We start from the raw sequence: 18429 nt of genomic DNA, 5'->3' as shown, positions 1-18429 counted from the left end.
CATAAAATACGAATCTGAAAAACACAACCTCTATTCTAGTGGATTCTGGCATTTATCATATTCCCAAATTTGTCGAGTCTGAGGATGTTAATCTATGTATCATATTTCATGACTGAATGCAAATGATGCATTGAAAGTAAATTAACCTCCACATAATTGTCAGTTTCAGAAACAATCACTTTCAATTATTTGTGTTTCACTGATCCAGTATGCAACAGGGTTGCATGGATATGGAATGAATCTTAAGTAGGCCTATATATGAGGAGAGTGCTTACAGATATTAATATTAATATTCTATGGAAACAAAATATTCTAATAATCAAAAGCTTGGGGATTTTCCACAGTCAAAAGAGGTATAAAACAATCAAATAATAAATTACAGTTATTGCACATTACAACTTATAAATTTGATACAGTTGAAATGCTTTCTTTTGAATTGAGGACCAAATAATTCAAACGAGTATGCAAGTCGACAATTAGCCAACAAAATTTAATTTTGGACTTATCTCTACAATCTCCCAAGGAGAAAATCAAATTTTGTTGCGACTTTCTTCTGAAAATTGCAGACAAAAAGATAGCATTTTGCATTTCTCATACCTATGTAGTTTATATATTTCTTCATATAATCACTTCCAAATTTTCTTTTTCTGTTGCCTTTTCATTACAATAAACACTACCAAGCAAAGAAGGGGATTCACAGCAGACTGCTTCACAATGAGGCAACATGTGGACATGAAAACACCCATGCATACATGCGTTCTTCCCACAAATTTTAAATTTTTGGGCATGTCCTTTTATTCCCGTGTGCGCAACAAAAGAGGCATTGGGTGGACGTACCTTTAATGAACTATTATCCCCAATCTTAGTTTGCACTACACCAATATAAGCATTCGAATATAGGATTTACTATCTTGTTACGCTATAGAATTCGAATAAAAAATTTTGTTATTAGATGCAACCTGTTAGTAGTTACACTGTACACAAAGTAGATCTGGATTAACGTAGGTCTAATCAGATTTAGCTGATTACACAATATTCTAATATGAGCTGTGTAACATTTTTTTCCTTCCCAGCAGCCATGCCCTAATGGAAATTCGCAATATTATTTTAACACAAAATGTGGAACATCTTTAAACTTATTGGGTCTAGTGTAGCAGGGGATACAACCAGTCGGCTTTGAACAATGACGTCATAAGTCACCAGAGAGCATGTATTACAAAGATGAAAGAGCTGAGGAGAATGTTGAGAAACAAAGGAATGCGAGAGAGGTAAACTTTATTTCACATATGTAAGGACCAGTAGTATTTTCACGTTAACGATATCGCGTGTTTGTATCTTAGTATTTCTCCGCAAAATACAATGGAAAGAAATGAATGAAATTACTAGCAAAGAATACATCACGTTATATGTACGTCAGTTGTATCTCTAAAGTCTTTCGAACTGTATTGCTTAAGTGCAGTACGGGATACAAGTTCAGCGTAGTCGATTTCTTAGTTTCAACTAGCATTGCTGTCCTGTTGTTCACTTGAACTATGTATCCCCTGCTCCACTAAACCGTAAATGAAACACCCGATACAAATTAAAAGCTCATTCGAAGTGTGTTGCTTAAGTACAGTCCGGAATACGAGTTTGTCGTAAGGAGATTTCTTCGTTTTCACTAGCATTACTGTCCTGTTCTTCACCTGAACAATGTATCCTTCGCTTCAGTAAACCCTAAGTGGAACACGGGATACAAATTGCAGATGTGCTGTTTATTTCGTCCCCGCTATTACTAACAGTCTTTTCTTACGTACATATCAGTATTACTGATGACAGAAGGACCTACGTATGTAATATAAGTATACCAGACTCCCATTGACCTCGATATATGTACACTGGTAACGAATAGGTGGAAATGCACATACGTTACATTTGCAAACTGTTTCATTTTATATGTTTTGATTGTTTATTTAATCTTTGCGTTTCACTTGTTGAAAGTTGATCTTGTCAAAAGCCGAGAAGCGATTCTTCTTAGTGTTGTAGCTCCCTTCAGTAGCTGATAAGTGTTTTTTTGCTTTTTAAAAAAAAAAATCTCACGAGATAGAATAAACTGATCCTAAGATACAGATGCTCCAGTAGCTGATAAGTGTTTTTTTGGCTTTTTTAAAAAAACTCACGAGATAGAATAAACTGATCCTACTTCGTTAAGCAATCAATAAAAAAACTAAACTAAAACATAACAGCAAAAGCGAAAATGGTAAACTGAAAATAGAATAGATTACGAAGTCTTTTGCTGTTATGTTTTAGTTTAGTTTTTTTATTGATTGCTTAATGAAGTAGGATCAGTTTATTCTATCTCTTGAGATTTTTTAAAAAAAAAAGCCAAAAAACACTTATCAGCTACTGAAGCATCTGTATCTTAGGATCAGTTTATTCTATCTCGTGAGATTTTTTTTAAAAAAAGGCAAAAAACACTTATCAGCTACTGAAGCATATTGGTGGAATAAGAAAGTGAAATATGGCAAAATAGTGAAATATAGATAAATGATCGCTTTTAGATTCACATTCAATTATTTTAATGATAGCGCTTATTAGAACACAGAACTGCTTTATTATTTATGCCTCGAAGTGAAGACATTACTATCTATGACTAAGGAATGACGTCATTGTTCAAAGCGGACGGGTTGTATCCCCTGCTACACTAGACCCAACTTATTTGCTGCAATGAGGACCTACCAATGGTTTCATGGAATGTTACATCACACGGAGCAAGTGGTCAGCACACCACTAACCCTTATCACTGTCAGATTTCAAACCAGGAAAACACACACACATTTTCCCCATGGTCCAAGAGTTTACCAAACCTGATATGTGCCAAATTATTCTTGTTTCTGTATTCATTGAGTTTTTCTTGCAGTTTTATTCATTTATAAGTACAACTGAATTATGTATGCTGCAAATTTTGGTAACAAACAACTTTCTGACTACGATACTGATCTTACAGTTACCGTAACAGACCAAGACCTATGCCCGATTTCCGTCTGTCTCCACAGAGAATTTAGGGAAAAGAAGGGAGCGTGGTCGCCCACTATCGCGCCGATAACACGACCAGAACGTAATGCAATCGGACACGCCAAGTAAGCCAACTATTTAAAACTATAGGTGCAAATGTTCTGTTGCAAGTGCAAGAAGTCAAACCAACCCTCGACTTTAATTTAGTAACATTTACTACCGACATGATCGCCATTTTACACCGCACAGTATGGAAATTCAAGCATATATATACTTACTAGAAGTCTTCTTAGGCGTCTTCTTTTCTGACTCAAAGGTATATTCCTCTGGATCATGTCCTTCCTCTTTTAGGACCTTAAAATTAAAAAAAGGTGAAAACTGAATTAGTGGAGGTTCAAAACAAAATTTGAAATGATCCAATGACGCCATACTTCACTCACCTTCTGCAATCTCTGAATCAGTACCGACTTCACGCCGGTCTTGTCCAACCCACGTTTTTCCAGTTCACAACGTAAATCTACTACACGCAGATCTACAAGCTTTCTTTTTTCGTTATCAGTGGCCATTTTTCCTCAGCAAATACTTTTCACACTATTATTATCCGCAGTTCCTGCGTCGATATCACTAAACACGAATCAACGACAGAGATAATTGCACATAGTTTCCCCGGGGTGGATGGTACCAAAGTTACGACACCATTTAGTTGACAACACTTTAACAACACTGGAACAAAGAATTCAAAATCGTGTACTCTCGGCGTCAAATAATTAATTTCTTAATGATAAATAATTAATACTCCATTGAACAGTGATGTATGTATTTTACCCCATAATCATATAGGATAAACAACGATTTGAAAATAATATTACACGTACCGCTTAGAGTGAAATTAATTTTAAATTGGAATCCCAATCCAAAATTATGCAGGAGGAGCCTGTAGCGAAAAAATATAAGTTTCTATACCCCGGCGAACTATAACTTGTGATGTTTGGTGTGTCATCGCTGCTTATTGCATAGATCTTAGACAAATAGACACTGTGGAGAGTGATGTGATCGTGATGTGATGTGAAAGTAGAAACTCGTTTCTTTGTAGAATATAGAGTATTTTTTATTTTGTGCGACAAAAAATATTTTAGTGCTGTTTAAATATTTTATTATGATTATTGTTCAATTCGTGTGCAGCTGAACATTTATCCAAGAACTTCCAGCTGAACATCTATCTGCGTAGTCCGAGCCTAAAAAAAAGGGGAAAAAATGAAGGGAAGAGTCATGTCGGCGTAAATTTTGCGTGTGATAGTGAAGAAATGAGTACATCCACAAACTGCGAGCTTTGTGGGGCAAGTGATCGTGTTCTCCGATGCTCAAGGTGCAGAAGTGTTTACTATTGCTCGAAGGATCATCAAACCAAGCACTGGAAAAAGCATAAGGCATTTTGTCTTCAAAACAGCGCTGTCAATTCAGGAGCTGCGATACACCATGGAATAATTTCATCGCCGAATGCAGAAATCCCTCGCAGTGGAATTGGAAACTGGGCACGGGAGAGTAGAGAAGATAATTCATTGGCAGGCTGGAACACGAGTCCTATTACGTACGAAGGTAGCTCGGAAACCGAAATTCTTAGTGCCAGAACTGAAATTTTAAGCCCTACATTCGATTTTGAAGACTCCTCTTCAAGTAATTCTGTGGATAATAGCTTAGCCAGCGTAACTAATATGCCAGTTCAAGACGCGGGGTATGCAGCTTCAACAAATACTAATGGATATAGGTCTTTTCCGGAAGTCAGTTTAACTGACGGCCCACCGTTTCTTCATAGAACAAATAGAGATCAACAGGGCATCCTCGAGGAGGTGTCGCGAAATGTTATCAGAGACATGGATGCTTACGGTGTGTGTGTTGTGGACAATTTTTTGGGAGAGGAGCTAGGAATGGCAGTCTTGTCAGAAGTTATTGGTATGTATAGTTCAGGAATGTTTAAGGATGGTCAGCTAGTTAGTAACAAAGGTAAAAATGACTTAAAAACTATTCGTGGAGACCAGATAACTTGGATTGATGGCAAAGAAAGCTCCTGCAAAAACATAGGAACTCTTATAAGTAAAGTTGATGCTGTTATAATGCTCGCAAATAAAATGAGCAATAACGGGAAGATGGGTCATTACGTTATCAACGGGAGAACAAAGGTAAGGATTAACTCTCGTGCATATTCATATAATCCTAGTTGTTTGCTGAAACATAAAAAATTCAAACCAAATACATAGACTTAGGCCTACTGAAAAAAAATTGTAGATTTCTTCAAGTAGTTAATTTTTTTTTTTTCTTCATCTTCGCCTTTGCCCCAGAGAATCCATGCAAGTAATAATGGGATGAGTGTATTGACTCTTTCCAAAAACCTGAAGGCTCTCATGATGAGATTTAACGATAGTTAAATGTGCGTGGGTGACAAGTGAGTAGGGCCTACTACAAATTGTACTCACAAAGTACTTATTATATTGTTTGCCATGCATTCCCGTGATATATAGATTAATTATTGTACAAAAGTATACCAACCATATTGGTGGTTGTAAGGAATACTTCTTACATATTGTCCTGTAATTTTTTTCGTGAACTGACAATTGGAGCCAACTTTTACCTAGCCATATGTAAGGCAGTGTTTAAGACACTGAAATTATCATTTGGGACAGTTGACCTCAAATTCCCAACAGTCCATCAGGTCAGCCAATTTTGGTTAATTTTTGGACCTTGATGTCCAAAATTTCTGTTTTTTAAAATTATTTGACTTTACTTTCACAGTTAACAAATTGTGCATACCCTAATGGCTTTTGACCATGCCAATTTTTTGTTTCTGGGTTTAAGAATAAGAAAATTTATCAAATTTTAAAAATTTTGAGTTTACTCATAGTCCTTAGGCCTAAAGTTCTTGAACTGTGCATTAATTTAATTAAGTACTCCATTACACTACAGTGAAATTGACTCTTGCAAAGAAATTGGTTTTTCAAAATCTCAAAAAAGCCTGTTTTTCTTTCTTGGGAAAATCTGTTTCTTATAATTTGCTTGGCCTTGACAAAATTTGGAGATGGAGAAAGGGTGGAGTGAAGGGAAAAATTGTGTAAATAGGGCCTACAGCAGTGTACCACATGTTTCTTACGGGAAATCCTCTTGAGTGCGAGGTCACAAGTTCAGTCTTTAGTAAGGCTCATTGAAAGTGTTGTGTTAACAATTATGACAGAAAAACATTAGCTGCCAGTGATTCACTGTGTGCATATGGAGAGCAACAGAAAATGAGTGTCTGGGGATGCAGAGTTCAACCTTCTGTGGGACATATGTGTTAAATTTCACAAAATGGACATTGTCAACATTCAAGAAATCTTAAAAACAAACCATTAACTTGCACCACACACACCAAATGGAAAAATGGCACCCCACAGTGATCACAAAGGTTTGTACTGTCAAGATCAAAGGCAAACTCCTTGGGAGTTATAAACCATGCAGGACATTCAGTTGGATATCCACTCTTAATGAATGCATATAGAATGTTATTGGTTTAACAGGATGGTGAGAACACCTGGAAAGTGATGGCATGCAATAGAATCTGAAAAGTCAGTTGTGGAGCTTATTGTGAAACTGACTACCTTGTAAGGTGTAGCTGGAGATAATGTTTTATAGCCACAGAAAAAGCAGACATCCAGAGGCTGAATTCGTCCAATGACTCCAGGCAGTATGGACTGCAATGTCACACACCTTTTGTTTACTCTAAACAAGTATGATTTTTATACACAAACCAGGAATCGATCAAAAGACTGGATTGACCATGAATCGATCAAAAATTATTTTGAGCAGCTATTGGACAGAAGCAGTGCTCATACCATAGTTGTAGTTCTCTTACACCCATTTTCCCACTCATGCCACCTGTGATGTAAATATTCCCTTTTGCCCTTGCAAGATCGCATAGAAGAGAAAGAATCGTAGGGGGCAGCGCATCTCCAGCTTCTTGCAGCACAGTAAATAACTTTCTAGCAAATTTACCATCCAGATTAGAAGTAAGTATAATTGAATGTGAATGCATTATTGCATTGATGTTAGTTGATCTTGATGTAACTCTCTTGCTACGTCTGATTTCCACGGTTCCTTTCATCTACAGTTCCCCTTCAAATCCTGATTGCTGCAGCTGAAAACAAATTCCTTACTAAACAATAGGATAAGTTTGTTTATCTCATCTACAAATTTTTGGGCTGATTCCACAATGTGCTGTGCATCAAGTTGATGCTTTGTTTGAAATTTTGTCATCTTATGAATTCCAGTTCTGTAGTACTGTTTGAAGTTATGCAACCACCCTCTGCATCTCTTGAAATCACTGTAATCTATGTCACATGCAGTTTGATGTGCATAATGTAGTAGCTCCCTACTGTGTATATCCTGTAAATTGTATCGAGCATCCTTTAAATGCATAAACACCAGTTTTTGAACAAGTACACTTTGTCTTTCCTTTAACATCTGTAGTTTTTCTCATGCATTAAATGGTCATACTGCTATGACTTACTTGAAATCTTAATAATTTTTTTTTTCCTGTGCTGCAGGTGATCTGCCATTCATGTAATTATGTTTAGTACTCTCTCCTTCTACAATGACTTTACTACATTTCACTGGATACTGGATTTGTCTCTTCCTGTTCGACAGTGTCGTCGCCATACTCCTCGTGCACATCGTCCGCAGAGTCAGGTGTATACGACATCATACATTCCACAGAACCATCTTGCAGAAACACTGGTACATTACCTGCCACTTATTTCTCACTCTGTGAAATTTCTTGGGTTCCTTTCTGACGAAATGTCAATTTTGTCAACTTTTGTTGTAGATATAATGCGGTATTTGCTTTATTTATCGTTGCCATTGTTCTGCTTGTATCAGTACCACTAGCACTGTAACACTGTTGTGAGATACTTGTTGACTAAGCAGGTCAGCTACACTCTGTATTCTGATGCTGTGCTCACCGTTGGGTAGTTCCAGTCCCTTCCCCTGTTGTCATTAGCAGCTAACATTGTGGTTGCATGGTAGACAATACGTGGGGAGCCTGTTTTGACTTCACACTCAAGGGGTTCCTTGTCAATGGTTCGAATTGCAAGGAATGGTTATTGTAGCTTGTATTCTACTGTTTTTCATTTGGTAGTGTTCATAGGTATTATTGCATGTATCATGAATGGAGAGATATTCTTAACATTGTTAATTCGTTTAGGTACTTGCTGGTAACATAAAATAAGTAATCACTGAAGCTGCTTTTGAAAATAACTGACCATAGTGTCCGTCTGTGAGGCAAACCATTTCTCTGGATAAGTTAAGAGACCCAAGGTCTCAAAACTTACGATTTTGCTAAAAACTACTCGTCAGTCTATAATGATAAAAGTTAGTCATATCACTAGGCTTCCAGCGAAGCCACATACAAAAAGATTTCAGTATGTACAATCACAAAATTGATATCGATGTTGATGACGAATGGCACTGTTTTGCCACATTGTGTGGTAAAAAGTGCATGCATTGGAGGTACTGTCAAGACTTACTCCTAAACAAAAATTTGAGAAGGCCATTTGTAACTGAAATCATGACTCACAAGCTGCTATACAGTTTTGATAAAGGATTTGTCAGCATAATACAGGAAAATAAATACCTCAAATTATACACACACAGAGAATATGTAAGTATGCTTTTATGAGGATAGGACAGACAGTCGTCCATGGCTTTGAAGGAACCATAATGATATTTGCCTGGAATGGTTTAGGAAACCTACAGAAAATAAGATTGCCAGATAGAGCAAATTCCAAAAAATATGGTCAGTGCCTTAACAACTGCACTGTCTCAATTTGTTGGTCCCTAGTGTACAGTGTTCTTTGATTCATTCACAGTTTGTGCCAGAGACTTACAATGTAAATTATAATTTTGCAGTTCATTGTACACACACTAAAGACATCTGCTAGTGACTGCTGGACCACAGATATGTTGCTGTTCCCCTTGCACTAACTCCAGCCCGTGCAGAAACTGACACCAGGCCTGCAAACATGCACCTAGGACCTATACAAGCCTTCATCTCCTTCACTCAGTCTACCTGAAAAATTGTGTTGACATCTTCCCATGATGAGTGAAGAGCTGAGCGCAGGATAATGACAGCACATTACCAACATGCACTACAGCTGATTGCACACAATTTTCTAGTAAAAGTAATATATTGTGATCATGTACTCTGATGTAGAAGGATGTTGTACCTATCCCCTTTCATTATTAACCACTACTCAGAGTGTTGCAAGTAATGAAGAATGTTTTAGGTGTGTTATTAAGCAGATGTCTTTTACTAATCTTTGTAATTATGTATGACAGAGGAATACTAGGAAAGTGAAATGAAATTACTGTCCTTATTCAATAATGCAGAAGGCATCCTAGAGTCTTGTACTACACTCTCATTCCAATATCTGAATTAAGCCATAGTTCTTGATGTATGCTAACCATATATATTCAGCAAAGCACTCAGAAATATGAGCTATCTCCATTTCTTGATATTTGAATAAACAAATTAGCGATGCTTCAAAAGCATATGAATTTTTTTCTTTAGTCTGTGGTTACATATATATTACATTAATATTTGATCCATAGATCATGGATTTGAAATTCCATAGCAGTGTGGAATGTGTCAGTTTAATGTAATTTCTCATTACACAAAAAATATGTATATTACCTTTTTTATTACTTCATATCTGAAAATTCAAATGTTGTGTGGGAGTTGTCAGTTATAAATTCTTTTAATTTGTTCTGAAATGTTGGTTGGCTGTCTGTCAGACTTGACAAAAGATTTTTGTGGCAGCATAATTGACTTCTCTCTGTGGCAAAGTCAGATTTAACCCAGAATAGTAAAGATCATCCTTTCTTCTAGTGTTGTAGCTATGCACTTGCCTATTATTTTTGAATTGGGATGGTTATTAATAACAAATTTCATAAGTGAATATACATTTTGTGAAGGCACTGTGAATATTCAGACTTCCTTAAATAAATGTTTGCAAGGTGATCTTCGGTGGGCTCCAGCAAACATTCTTATTACATGCTTTTGTGCAATGAATACTTTTCTCTTAATGCTGAAGAGCCCCAAAATATGATGCCATATGAATGCAGTAAATGAAAATAGGCATTAGGCGAATTTACTGACATGTTTATCACCAAAACTTTCAATAACCCTAATAGCATAAGTAGCTAAACGTAACCACTTCAGCAGTCATCAAAGCGTTTCTTCCAATTCAATTTCTCACCAATGTCCAAAATCTATATTTACCAATAGTTTTTGCCATTTACTATACAGAATTGTATATACTGTGTTTTTCAAAATTTAGTGAGTCTATTTGCAGAGAACCACTTAATAATTTTCTGTAAGACATTATTTACAGTTTCCTCAGCTAATTCTTGTTTGTTGGGTGTGATTATTATACTTCTACCATCAGCTTTACACCTTCAAGAATGTAGAGTGGCAAATCATTAATGTATATTAAGTACGATAAGGGACCCAAGACTGAAGCCAGCGGGACACCATTCTTGATACCTCCCCAGTTAGAGGACTCTGCTGATTTTTGCAGATTATCTGTACTGTTAATTTCTGCCTTCTACATTCTTACAGTTCAGTATGAATCAAACCATTTGTGCACTATCTCACTCATACCACAGTGCTTAAGCTTATCTAGAAGAATTTCATAATTCACACCGTCAGGAGCCTTTGAGGGATCACAAAATAACCGAATGGGTGATGATAGGTTATTCAGAGCATTTAATATTTGATCAGTGAAAGCATTTTCTGTTCAAAACCCTTTCTGAAAACCAAATTGACATTTTGTTAATACCATTTTTACAAATATGTGAAGCTACTCGTGAATAACTTAATTTTTCAAGTACACAGGTGGTGTACACAAAAATAAATGTCCATCAGGGTCGACAGAAGCGTCCGATCCCATGCGTCGGTTTTGACCCGTGACGTAAGGGTGTTGTCGTGTGTGACGTCATGACGGCGCGGAGTTTGGTTTGAGTGTGGCAGTCTCCAGTTCTGTTTTATCTTATTTTATTTACTTTTCTGATCTGTTCGTTCTATCTCGTGAGTTTTCTTTTTTTTTTTTAATTTAAAAACACTTATTACTTATTTTAATTATCTGTTTCCTCCAATTTCTGTTTTAGTTTATTATATTTATCTTTCTGATCTGTTCGTTCTATCCCGTGAGTTTTTTTTTTTTTATTCTTTTTTTTTTTTTTTTTTTTTTTTTTTTTTTTTTTTTTTTTTTTAAGACAAAAAACACTAATCAGCTACTGAAGCATCTTTATCTTCTATGGGTTGCAGGGGTTACGACCACTGGGGAGGTGGGTGGGTATTCATGCATGGCTGTCTTCACTTACACATTGTAGCTACGTAAGACGTCTAAATTTGTTTATATTTAGTTTGCCCCCCACCCAAAACACCCCATTTCCCGCACTTGTCCCGTTAGTGTCATTAGGCTTCTTGTGGAAAGTGTGTGTGTTTGTTTTTGTTTCCACCATATTTGTGACGTCATGGGTCAAAGCAGACGGGTGGGATCGGACGCTTCCGTATTTCCGTCCATCATGATGAAGTACATTCATTTCGTTCATTTGATGTGGACTGACCGCATCATAACTTCAGTTTCTCCTTAATCACTGCAGGCCTGTGGAAGGATGCTTCCTTCCTCAGCCTCCCTTTCTGAAAGCAATTGTAACCATCCTTCTTATCTGGCATACTACTCTCAGGTGAATGGTATGTGTAGCATTGAACTTGAGGTTCTATTAATGGACTGATTAGCATGAACAGTAGTGCACTTCTCATTCAGTTTAACATGCTGAGGAGAGATTCAGAATTTAAATTAAGATACGTGCACAGTGTGATAATAAGTAATTATAACCTAAGGCTTTTACCTCATTTGCTGACCAAATACAAAAATCTCTCACTATAAAATACGGGCTGGCTACCTCAGTATTGGGTAGTGTTGCAATACAATTATATATCCTTAGAGAACAGCCATTTGTTGATACAGCAGAGCTTTTGAAAATATTTTGCAAGTAATATCAATGGAAATATAGCATTCAGAATTGGGATTAAAATTTATGGTGAAAGGTAGAAAAAATAAGATATGCTGACATTGACATTCTCTATGAAAGGGGGGAAAGAATTAAAAGACCTGTTGAATGGCACAAACAGTATGCTGGCTGCACAATATGAAATGAGAAAGAAACATACAAAAATTTGGAGCAGTAGCAGAAATCACTTTAGTGAAAAACTGAACGTCACAATTCAGGACCATGTAGTAGACAAAGTGAAAGAATTCTGCTGCTTTGGAAGAAAAATAATGCATGGATGAAGCAAGTACATAAGGAGCAGCCATAGGAATCACTCCTTGCAAAAAATGTTAACAAATATTAAACATAGATTGCAATTTGAGAAATAAATTTCTGAAAATGTATGTCTGGGGCACAACATTGACTAGGAGGAGAAACAAAATGAGAATCATGTGTTAAGACACCAGGGAGTAATATCCATGGCATTAGAGGGGTTCTTCATTGGAAAAGACATCGATTTGAATAAATCTATTCTGCTATTGATGGGGAAATTTTATTTCGGAACTTTCTGGTGTCTGCCTCATATTTCATTTTTCAATTGATCATGTTGCTCATCCTCTGGAACCAGTTAGTCCTATGAACAATTTTGTGTACAACATTGATTCCTTAGTATCCTTATGTATTACTGGGTGAGGGTCAACCGAAAGCTATCCTACCACATGTTCGCTTTGACTCATGATGTAACTTTGTTGTTGTGTGATGCCATTGAGGCATGTACTTGTGAAATGGATTGCGTTTGCAGAGGACATGTTGGAGTTAGGCACTCTAATATGAGATGTTTATATTTATAAATTATTTTTGAGTGATGTTATTGTGGCATTGGGCTTAATGCTGCGTATTACCTAGTGTTTTGGGAATTTTGTTTTTGCTGCATTGCCAATGAGTAGTTGTAATGTCATTATGCATTCCCTGCTGATTTGTTTTCAGTTATGAGATTGTTAGTTGGTGTGTTGCTAATTGTTAGAAAGTTTTTCTTGGTTTTTTTTGGTACAAAGTATGGATCTTACAATGAAATTTACTAGTAGTTGGTTGGTTGCTACTAGGGGCGACAATATGGCACCTGCAGTTAATTCTTTCCAGTTCTATGGCCTCATGGCAGAATGTGTGAAGTATCAGCAGTGAACAGACTTTATTAAATTGACAAAGTTTTTGTTTCTCAAATGAGGGACGAGTGTAGATGGTGTTTTCATTACGTTTCAGTAGTGTTTTTGTGTGTGTGTGTGTGTGTGTGTGTGTGTGTGTGTGTGTGTGTGTGTGTGTGTGTGCGCACACACATATGTCCGCACATGAGAGTGTTGATTTGTTTCATAATTTTCTTTAAGACATGGGTATTGAAGTTTATGTTGGATAAAATCAAATCACGGAAAATCAAGGATGGGATAATGTGAGTTACAAACAGTCAACATAATCCCTTTGAACACTTACACACTTGTTCCAGCGGGCTACAAGCTTTTTTATTCCAACTGCGAACTGTTTGAACCATTTTCCCACAAACTTTTTCACGTCCTCGTTGTCCTAGAACCTCTTCAGTGCACCAAACAAATGGGAATCATTAGGTGCAATATCAGGACTCAAAGGGGGATGAGGTAGTTCTTCCCAGCCCATTTTGTCAATGGTTTCACGGGTTAATTGAGCAGTATGAGGATGTGTTTTGCAGTACTTCAGCTTGTTACAGATATTGTGTTAAACAGTACCAGTACTAACTTGAACCTTATCAACTATCATTTCCACAGTCATATGGCGGTCGGCACAAATAATGTCATCAATTCAACTTTCAAGTGAGCGAGTTGAAACTGCAACTGGTCGTCCAGAATGATCTTCGGCAGTCACTGAGTGGCAACTATTTCTGAACTGTTCTACCCACTTGTAAAAATTTGCACAGTTCATACAAACTTCACCAAACTTTAGACATTCTACCATATATGTTCACTGTTTTCTTGCCTTCAGCAAGTAAAGAACAAATAACAGAATGTTGTTCAACTAATGTGGATGTTTCAAGCAAACTCGCCATCTTGAGATGTATTTTTGAGGTTATAAACAAAACAATATTGATTCATCAGCCGATCAGAGCTCATCCCAGTGATGCCAACTTAAAGCTGTAAAAGTACCAAACTTGCCCTACTAACAGTTTTTTCCTCAGACAAATTTGTCTCTTTAATTATTGGATGACACTCATAGAAAAAACTTGTATGTTCACACAAGCTCAACTCTCACTCTCATGATCACTATCTCTGTCCACTGAGTGACCAAAGACAGTGCTTGTGTGTGCATGTAGGTGGGTTGATGCATGGGGTTGTTTTTTTGACTCAACATCTCCTCTATACGGTGAGAAGCAATCAGTCCTTTCCATAATAATGTTGAAATTTTTATTGGAGCAGTTTTTTATGATTCTGCAATATGTGTTGATAGTTGAAATTCATATTTAGTAGTTTATAGTTGTGGCCATTGTTGAGAGCGTATAAATTATTTAGGTTTCGTTAGTCTTTTATAATAGTTAGTTCTGCTGGTTGTGTGTTGTTGGTATCGTGAGATTTGTTTGAGGTACAAAGGTCAAGCGAAATTTGTGGTGCCAGATTTTTGATTTGTGTGTGGAATCCTAGTATCACTGTCTTTGTTTGAGCAATACAGATTAAGCAAAACTTGTTGTAGCATATGTTTAAATTATGTGTAAGTTCTTGAAATCATGGGCTTTGTTTGAGCTATATAGGTCAAGCAAAATTTGCAGAACTGATTGCATGTGGATTATTGGTATTGCTGTCTTCATTTGAGCTTTATAGGTAAAGTGAAATTTGCTGTGCTGGGCTTTTCAGTTGTGTTTGGTTTCCAGGTATCACTGTCTTAATTTGAGCTAGTAGGTCAAGTGACATAAATAATACCAATGGTGCTTTTTTTTGTTGGGTCGATTGTTGAGGATTTAATGTGCACCATTTTTGGGTTAATATTTGTTTTTGAATGGTGGTGTGATTGTTATTCTTTTGTATTAATTTGTCCCTGCACAAAATGCTGGAGTTTGATATTTCGCATGTTGCTGACGTTTGTTCATGGATGTAATGTATGATATAGTTGCTGTATTAAATACGCTTGAAATAGGGGTGTCCACCATCTGGATGATATCATGGATCAAAGCTGACAGTTGGTATCCCAACTTTCATCAGTCTCCTAAGTGAAAACTCATAATTGTTAAAAGTTGCCAAGAATAATCATTTTTGAGTTGCTATTCCACAGTTTGTTCTCAATGTCCTGATCAAATTCTTAGGCAGAGGAAGCGAGCGCCATCCACCAGTTCCTATCACAGGGACTGCCGAGGGGGATGAGGCAGTGTGAGGAACAAGTCACTTTTGTCATGCAATGCTGGTGTTACACATGCACTTACTGGTGTGGTACAGCAAGAGTGTCACTTTGCAACAGCTGTGTTACACACAGATACTGTATTATTAGACCACAAGAGTTGGCAGTGGCCATACACAAAACTTTGGTGGGCCAAAGTTGACACACTTCTCCCTACCCAGAAGTAAAGAGCCCTGGCTCAGAACTTTGTGAACAAGCAGTATATTTTTGTCCCTCCAAATAGGCTAGTGACATAAACAAAACACTGAAATAACTAGCTTTCTCAACCCCTAGAAGAGAATAGAATGGAAATAGAATAAACTTGAGAATCATTATTGAAGTTGCCTTATTTTGTATACCTGCTTAATGGTTCTGTCGGTGTATGAACAGTTGTTCTTCTTTGAAGAGTTAAAATATCATTACACTATTGTAAAAGTAATTGACATGAATTGCAAAAATGAGGTGGCACAAAAAAGTTTACAGTGGCACAACTGTTACGTACCAACATAGAGGGTACACAGTGTGTGCAGAAATTGCCATTACCGAAATACAGAACATTTAATTACAGATTTATGATGATATAAAGAAGAATAATGTTCCTTGTAGGTGTTTATAAATATTTCAGAGCATGCATCGAGAAAGCTTTATTTCTAATTGTGCTACACTGAAAAATAAGAGGCATAGATCATGAAGACAAGTCATTCATAAAAATTCTACACGGTTGTACTTGATGGGAGTGTAATGGTAATGTAATGAGAGTGTAATGGTAATATAGTAAAAGAGTGTCATATTGTGCTACTGATATTTTTAGGTCTTTTAAATTACAGTTTCTGTGGAGACCTTCTAGAAGTGTAATTGCCAGTACTGCATGTATTACGCGCAAAGTAGGACATAGGACTCCTATCTTTCAGACCAGTAGGTTCCTTTGATTCCTCCTTTTCTTTATGTTTCTGTCCTGGATCATAGTTCATCAAAAGTTGCTTACATAGATAGGGTATGCTAAAAAAGTATTGATTTTAATTTCTGGTATGTACTGTTGGCTTTGATCAGTGAGGTGGTACTGAAGGCATGCATTTGGGATTTTGGTTCTTGTTATAGACTGATTCGTACTGTAATAGGCCTGGACTAGGTTTTAGGCATGAATTAGCAAAACCAATGATTGTGATATAGAAACAGCTTGCATAGGGTTAAAGTAGTGGTTTAGAAAACAATTACTCATCAGATGTTTAATACATCTCTCATCAATTGTGGCAACATTGTAGTGGCGCATGACAGATATCAGATAACAGATGACGGTCTATAGTCAGTGATGTAGTTCCCATTATGAATTTTTGTCTCTGCAGTGGAGTGTGTACTAATATGAAACTTCTTGGCAGATTGAGATGGTGTGTCGAATTATGGCTCGAACCTGGGACCTTTGCATTTTGTGAACAAATGCTCCACCATCTGAGCTACTCAAGCACGATTTACAACTCGATCTCACAGCAGAACAACTTCTGTGAAGTTTGGAGGGTACGCGATCAGGTAAGGGTGTAAAGAAAGCTGTGAGTTTGGGTTGTGAGTTGTGCTTGGGTAGCTCAATTGGTAGAGCACTTTCCCATGAAAGGCAAAGGTCTCAGGTTTGAGTCCTGGTCTGGCACACCATTTTAATCTGTCAGGAAGTTTCATATCAACTCACACTATGCCTCACAGTGAAATATTAGCTCTGGAAAACTCCCCACCCCCCCACCCCTCCAGGATGTTGCTAAACCATGTCTTCGCCGTAGCCTCTCATCTAGGACTGCTAGTCTCGCAAGTTTCTTGGGAGACCTTCCTTAAAGTATGAAGTTAGGAGATGAGGTACTGGCAGAAGTAAAGCTGTGAGGAAGGATCATGAGTAATGCTTGGATAGCTCAGTTGGTAGAACACTGGCCTGTGAAAGGTAATGATCCCACGTTAAGTCCTGTTCCGGCACACAGTTTGAATCTGCTAGAAAATTTCAGTGGTCTAGTTGTTTTAACTGAAAACAACCGGTCAGCTGTGTTCACTAGGTGAAGGGAAAGATACTTGAGGTGTGACAGTTTACTTAAGTTTGAACATTGTGTACATGGAACCAGGACAGGGAAATTTTTCATTATGGTGTTATTGTCATGAAAACTATTTGCCAATGTTAAAAACTTACAAGTGGTGCCTTTTGAAACAGCAATGCATTGTATGACACAAGTGTGTGATCAGTAATTATTGTTTACCTCAGTTTGTTACTTTTCCCCCATAAATGTGTTTGACCTCTTGAAGAAAATTGTCTTCATGAACACTTTTTTTTCTGATGTGCTAATATTTTTCCCCCCTACTCCATCCCTCATGATTAGCAAGAGCAGTTCAACTTCATCTGTTACTAGACTTTAATATATTTGGCAATCTTTAGTGCTATTCAGTATTTGGTCTTTCAGTTTGGCTTTAACTTCCACGTGAATAATTAGTTAACACTATGGCTCCTACCCCTGTGGCTGTCCTTGCTGTAGGACATACCATACACACCCTCCTGCCACCAATTATACTAGGCCTATAATTGGTAAGACATATACTAGCCAACTGTAAAATGACACATCATGTATCAACTGTTCTGTAAACACTTTTTAGTCTTTTACATTGGCATGGATACCACTAAGTTATCAGTTTGGATGAGTAGACAGAGGGTGTATACTGGCAACACAGTTTCCTTTTGCAGAGCACACTCTCAGTTCCTGATTTATCACATGTGGTACTTGGATTTTTTTCCCCAGCCACAAGTTTCTCAGAACTCCACAGGTGGTACCTGTCCACCTACCTGGCCTGAATTTATGTTAATATCTATGATCTCAGCATTTCTTCTAAGTAATTACTTCTTTCTTCAGTCCCTCTTAGTTTTCTACATATTTTACTTTCTCATCTGTCTATTTTTCACCGCCATCCATCGCTACCACATACAGTGCACTTAGCTTTCCACTCTAACTC

The 18429-nt window shown here is 37.1% G+C and overlaps 2 protein-coding genes across 5 annotated transcripts in view; one reads left to right on the top strand and one right to left on the bottom strand.

Moving 5' to 3' along the window:
• LOC126258608 (SAFB-like transcription modulator) overlaps positions 1-3685 on the bottom strand; it is a 215334-nt gene extending 211649 nt beyond the window's left edge. Inside the window, exons 1-2 of one of the 4 annotated variants that reach the window (XM_049955657.1) lie at positions 3432-3685; positions 3270-3345 (exon numbers count right to left, since the gene is read on the bottom strand). In XM_049955657.1, the coding sequence (XP_049811614.1) occupies positions 3270-3345; positions 3432-3557 (202 nt within the window). In that variant the 5' untranslated portion in view covers positions 3558-3685. The remainder of the gene's footprint in view (positions 1-3269; positions 3346-3431) is intronic. The other 3 variants (XM_049955654.1, XM_049955655.1, XM_049955656.1) reach the window with 3 other exon arrangements.
• A 327-nt stretch (positions 3686-4012) lies between these two features.
• LOC126258697 (egl nine homolog 1) overlaps positions 4013-18429 on the top strand; it is a 65850-nt gene continuing 51433 nt past the window's right edge. Inside the window, exon 1 of the mRNA XM_049955663.1 lies at positions 4013-5168. Coding sequence (XP_049811620.1) covers positions 4296-5168 — 873 coding nt within the window. The 5' untranslated portion in view covers positions 4013-4295. The remainder of the gene's footprint in view (positions 5169-18429) is intronic.

The sequence above is a fragment of the Schistocerca nitens genome, chromosome 1 (assembly GCF_023898315.1).
Source record: "Schistocerca nitens isolate TAMUIC-IGC-003100 chromosome 1, iqSchNite1.1, whole genome shotgun sequence".
Lineage (NCBI taxonomy): Eukaryota > Metazoa > Arthropoda > Insecta > Orthoptera > Acrididae > Schistocerca > Schistocerca nitens.
Note: the sequence above shows the minus strand (reverse complement) of the source record. Positions and strands in the feature narration are given on the sequence as shown.